At 44.1% G+C, this 6,000-nt stretch overlaps 1 protein-coding gene across 5 annotated transcripts in view; it reads right to left on the bottom strand.

Annotated features, from left to right (window-relative positions):
• Window positions 1–1,417: 1,417 nt before the first annotated feature.
• The window catches only part of SHLD1 (shieldin complex subunit 1), a 76,007-nt gene continuing 71,424 nt past the window's right edge, over window positions 1,418–6,000 (bottom strand). For all 5 annotated transcript variants that reach the window (XM_063125301.1, XM_063125302.1, XM_063125304.1 and 2 more), the window contains one exon: window positions 1,418–3,708. In XM_063125301.1, the coding sequence (XP_062981371.1) occupies window positions 3,224–3,708 (485 nt within the window). In that variant the 3' untranslated portion in view covers window positions 1,418–3,223. The remainder of the gene's footprint in view (window positions 3,709–6,000) is intronic.

Raw genomic sequence — 6,000 nt, 5'->3', positions numbered from 1 at the left:
ATGCAATACAGTTAGGCCTTCTGGCCGTGAGTAGTAAAGGTGTCCCATCTCTGAGGTTTGCAAGATGAGAAGCTGCAATGCCAGGCCATGGGTGATCTTTTACTGGTAAGAAAAGAATGCCGATAAGGAGATGCCGAGGTTAAATATATATAGTTATGTCTTCTGTTTAGCATCATTAAGGAGGGTACTATAAAATAATTAGCTACAGAATGAGGCCAGATGGTCCATCAGATGAGTAACCAGAAAGCTTATCTCAGATCGAAAATACAACAGACATGAAATATGAAAACAAGCTCATAAGACAGGGTGATACAAAGGAAATATTTTTGTGTCACCAACATACCTGTAACATGTCAAGGAAGGCTAAAATGTTTGTGTAAATATATTGTTACATTCATTAATCTTGATAAGAAGCATAAGACTCTATCTCTCTTGCCCAGCTTCGCCCATTCTCTCTGGCTGCCCTGTTTGCTTGGCTCTTCCAGAGCAACTACGTACCACGAGTTCCATTGTAGATTTTGAAACGCGTTTGAAAACTCATTTGTTTTCAATAGCTTTTGGTATTTTAGCTTGATTTACTGTTCTTATTACTATGATTTTTCTCTTATTTCTGCTTTGTGAACCCCTTCCCTCCCCTTCATATGTTTTAATGTGATTTTAGATTGTAAGCCTCTAGGCATAAAACGTTGTTTTATTTGTATATTTTGTACAGCACCAAATACATTGTTGGTGCTATATTAATTAATTAAATAATTAAATAATAATAATTCAATACTCTTATTTAGACATATGAAGATTTGAGGTAGAAATGCTATTTTTGAAATTCTTAGATAAATACATAAATAACTAGCTGTACCCGGCGTAACATACGCCGTTGAAGCATATTAGCCTTGGGCCACCTGCCCAGTTCGCATGAGATTAGGCCGGGGCCTGGGCTCGCAGTAGGCGAGCGGCCTCCGTCCTGGCCACCAAGGGCCCCGACCATGCCTCGCTCATGCTCCAGACCGTGGTGCTGCCCCCTTCATGGGGGGGGGGGGGAGCGAAGAGGCAGAAAGAGGGGTAGGATTACCTTGGAAAGCCCGGAGGAGTCGGGCGTGGGACTTAGCAACCTGTATCAGCTGACATTACATGTTGTTAGTGTTGCTTAGCAACCTGTATCAGCTGAAGCCTTTACAGAAACATATCTAAGCGTTTTATAGATAGATAGATAGTTAAAAATAGTTGAACATATACTCAGAACATGCAACAGTGGGAGCTATCTTCCGGGATCAGCTTCCCGAGGTATTGCCTGTAGAATCAACCTGGGAAGATATTATCATTGAGGACTACAGTTTCCAGTAATGGTTCTGTCCTTAACTACATTCAAAACAGTGAAGCAAAATAGCTATTAGGAAAATTTTAAGAATGAAATTATAACAACAGTGGTACAAATTTTTAATACAATAGCTAATACATCATACAACTTTTTAAAAGATGCTTAAAAAACAATGAATTAGCAGTCCAACAATTTTCATGCATACAGAGTAGCAATACTGCTTTCCAAAAATATCTGGGTCACCCATATTGAAAGTGAAATATTAAGCTTGTGCTAAGATGGAATATGGTTTTAAGAGGGATTTCTATATATGTGGTTTATTTATTTTATTTATTTATTACATTTATATCCCACCATTTTTCCTCCAAGGAACCCAAGGTGGTGTACATAATCCTCCTCCTCTTCTCCATGTTATCCTCACAACAACAACCCTGTGAGGTAGGTTGGGCTGAGAGTCTGTGACTGGCCCAAAGTCACCCAGTGGGTTTCCATGGCCTAGTGGGGACTAGAACCCGGATTTCCCGACTCCTAGTCCAACACCTTAGCCACTACACCACACTGGTTAATCAGGGAGCCCAGCATTGCCTACATACATATCTTGAGAGAGCCTCTGAACATACGCCACACCACAAAGAAGGCATTTGCTGCCCTGGTGTTGATATAATCCAGGGGTGCACCACCTTTTCAGCCCCCAACACCATATTGGGTGCCTTGTTGGGGTGCTGGGGGCTTCACATGTGCATGCACACTCATTCACATACAGTCGTTCATGCACACTCATTCACATACACATACACATGGAGTTAGAATATAATGTAGGTGCCAGGTGAACCTCCTTAGGGAGCTCATTCCACAGCCGGGGTACCACAGCAGAGAAGGCCCTCCTCCTGGTAGCCACCTGCCTCACTTCCTTTGGCAGGGGCTCACGGAGAAGGACCCCTGAGGATGACCTTAGGGTACATTTGAGAGGAGGCGTTCCTTCTGATAACCTGGCCCCAAACCGTTTAGGGCTTTAAATGTTAATACCAGCACTTTGAACTGTTGCGTGGAGGTTGCTGGGAGAGAGAGGAGGCTGCAGCTTCCTCCCTCCCCAGGAGACACCCACACACCCCAAATCACTGTAATCAAGGGGGCAAACTGTCTCCACCTGCTGGCACTAGGATCCTCCCTCCTAGGCTCCAATTCTACCTGGAAATAACTCACATTGAATGTAGAGGTGCCTAGCGTTGTGCTGTAAATCCCACATAATCTGGAAGTAGAGCACTGATTCATAGCAAGAGGATTCCAAATGTACATGAACTGTGGCCCAAGTGTGGTGCACAGACAGCTGGCATCTCCCTTCTATAAGCCTTGCAGTGCTATTTGGGAAGAGCCTCATTTCGGTGGTAGAGCCCCCAGCTTTGCATGTACATCATCCCAGGTTCAAATCGATTAAAAGGAACTCTAGCAGCAAGGCTGGGCAAGACCTGTGCCTGAATCCTTGGAGAGCGACTGCCGGTCAAAATAGATAATACTGGGCTGAATGGACCAATGGTCTGCCTCTATGTAAAGGCGGCTGCATTATGTTCACTTACACAGTCGGAGGAGTCATCACAGTTTACATAGTTTTTCTTTACTGTTCACTGCTGGGGAATCCTTTTTAGATACAGAGCGGTTTATGCATTTTGTAAAATAAAAATAAAATAAAATAAAATCATGGATGTGCGCTAAAGAACACTAGTGATTAAAAGCAATAATTCTGTGCTATAGAATACAATCTGGTTAATTCATGACTATATTAATGGCTTTGTCTACGCAATGCAACAATTCATTCTGTACCACCCCCACCCCCCACCCCAATTTTATCATCTCTTAGAGGCGGGCAGGGAAACGTGCTCAGAAATGTAATAATTTTATGCCAAAAAAAAATCACTTTGCTAGATTCTGTTTTAAGATAAACTGAAGGATATCATCTGAGAGTCCTGGCATTTGCTTTCTTTCCTCTGAACTAACATCCGCATTAGTGGGAGTGGAAAAGCAGGCGCTGCTGGTGTGTTGCGGAAATACCTTATTTCCATCTCGGTTCAAAACCATCTGAGCTATCCGGAGACTCTTCAGAGCATATTCCATTCCTTCTTTGTCTGCTAGGTCTGTGATTTTGGCACACACACATTGTGAAGCTGCTTCGTATGCTGGACTCCCTCCAAATGGCTTCTTCTGGCAGCAAGTCCCATAAAACGTATCCAGAGACTTCCTAATGGTGAGTTCTTCAGACACACAAGATAAGGGAAGTTCACTAGGTGGAAATAGTTCAGTATTCACACAGTTGCTTGGCTGCGTCCTCCCACAGAGTCTAGGCCATGAAGTTACATCAGCTCCAGCATCGTGCCCTGTAAAGACTGTGCTATCTGGATCTGTCAGGAAAGAAATTGCAAAGCTACATTATCTGCACTGAAACAGAAAAAGGCAAATGCAAATGGCTGGTCAATGAATGTTGTGTATTGACCAGAGTGTTATGTTTATGAATAGGAGATGCAGATTCAAATCTCTGACCAACCTAATAATGGCAACTTTTGAAATGGGTTTAGTTCAGAATGAACTCCTTCACTTTGCAAATGCCAGGCCACTATGAGCTGAGGCCAAATCCCTTCTGGTGTTCAAGCCCAACTTGACATGGGCTCACCACCATCCCGTCCTCCCTGCCAGTCCACCCCTTCCCAACCAAACTTACCCTTGTAAACAGAGTGGGGAACCAGCAGCTGAAAGGTTTGGCTGGTGACAGGCTTCATCCTTAAGGCCTAAATCAGGGGTAGGCAACCTGGTGCCTTCCCGATGTTTTGGACCCAGCTCCCAGAATCCTTTACTATTGGCCATGTTGGCTGGACCTGACAGGAGTTGCAGTCCAAAACATGTGGAGGGTCATCAGGTTGCCTACCTTAGGCCTAGATGGTCCTGAGCATGAAGCTCATTGTGTGGCCTTGGAAATGGCATTTTCTCTCAGCCTCACCCACCTCCCAAGGTGCTTATGGGAATACATGAAACTGTAAAGCACTTTGTACATTGAAATGGGAAATGAGCAAAGACTAATAAAGAAAGAGCAGTGCAACAGAGACAGGGACAAAGACATTTTGCTGCTTGAGGCAAAGGACAAGATGGCAGACATGCCCCATTCCATTTTATTTACAGAAGCCGACTGGGATGGCAATTGAGTCTAACTTCAACACTGGCACTGGTATAATGTTCTCCATAACACCTGAGGGCAAGCAAGCTAGTTTAGGGAGTGCAGGACACACAAGGCTGTCCTCTAAGTGAGGGAAATAACTGCTGGGGGAGGAATGGCTGTGAGGCTACCAAGGGTAGGGGAGGAATGGCGGTTGCCTCACTGTATTTTATTATTACATTTCTATACCGCCCAATAGCCGGAGCTCTCTGGGCAGTTCACAAAAATTAAAAACATTCAAAGTATAAAACAACAGTATAACACCATACTATAAAATACAATATAAAAGCTCAACCAGATAAAAACAGCAGCAATGCAAAATTACAAATTTAAAACACCGTTAAAATTTATTTATAGACTGTTAAAATGCTGGGAGAATAAAAAGGTCTTCACCTGGCGTCTAAAAGCATATAATGTAGGTGCCAGGCGAACCTCCTTAGGGAGCTCATTCCACAGCCAGGGTGCCACAGCAGAGAAGGCCCTCCTCCTGGTAGCCACCTGCCTCACTTCCTTTGGCTGGGGCTCGCGGAGAAGGACCCCTGAGGATGACCTTAGGGTCCGGGCAGGTACATATGGGAGGAGGCGTTCCTAATGTTAGGGGCCCAGCCCTGAATGGAGAAGGGGAGATGGGGCTTTGAGTCCTGTCCCAGTTAGATGCTGAAGTGACCTTCCCAAGGCAAAGTTCACCTTTGGGGAATGGGCATAGCTAAGTGGTAGGTGGAGCATATGCTTTACAGGCAGAACATCCCTGGTTCAATCCTTGCTTGCAGTCCAAAAATAAAGGATCTCAGTGTCTGAGATGCTGGGAAATCGGTGCCAGTTGTAGGCAGCAAAATGGACCAGTGGTCTGAATCAATACGAGGCAGCTTCATATGAGATTCCAGGGCAACAACCAATGATTTTGTGGTACTAGGGATCAATACAGATGCTCTCTCCCTCCCTGTAATGGTCTACAATCAGTGACTCTAAATCCCATAGCATTACCAGAACAATCACCACCAGAAAATGAGTATCTGGTGTGGATCCACAAGGAGGCTTTGTATCACTTAAATGCTGTGGCTGAAAATATGTAAACTTCCCTGGGGAAATAAGAGGCTTAGAAGAGTTTGTAATTATCTCTGAATAATCAGACAGGTAGCTTAATAAAGCTCCAAAACAATGTAGGATGGGAACAGGGGCAGCAGTTAGGCCTTGTAGTTTTCTTTAAAAATGTACATGCTGCAAAGGAGCACAACGATTAGTGAGTTACCTGATTAATGATCTATCCAGGCTGACTGCTTAGTTTGCAAGCATGTATATAAACTCATTATGTTTACGTTAACATATATGTACACAGGAAGCTTCCTTACAATGAGTCAGACCAATGGTCCATCTAAACCCAGTACTGTCCACACTGACTGGCAGCAATGGCTCTCTAGGGTTTCAGGTAGGGGATTTTTCCTGTCCTACCTGGAGAGGCTGAGGACTGAACTCAAGACCTTCTGCA

The sequence above is a fragment of the Elgaria multicarinata genome, chromosome 4 (genome assembly GCF_023053635.1).
Source record: "Elgaria multicarinata webbii isolate HBS135686 ecotype San Diego chromosome 4, rElgMul1.1.pri, whole genome shotgun sequence".
Classification (NCBI taxonomy): domain Eukaryota; kingdom Metazoa; phylum Chordata; class Lepidosauria; order Squamata; family Anguidae; genus Elgaria; species Elgaria multicarinata.
This window is presented reverse-complemented; position numbering and strand designations above follow the sequence as displayed.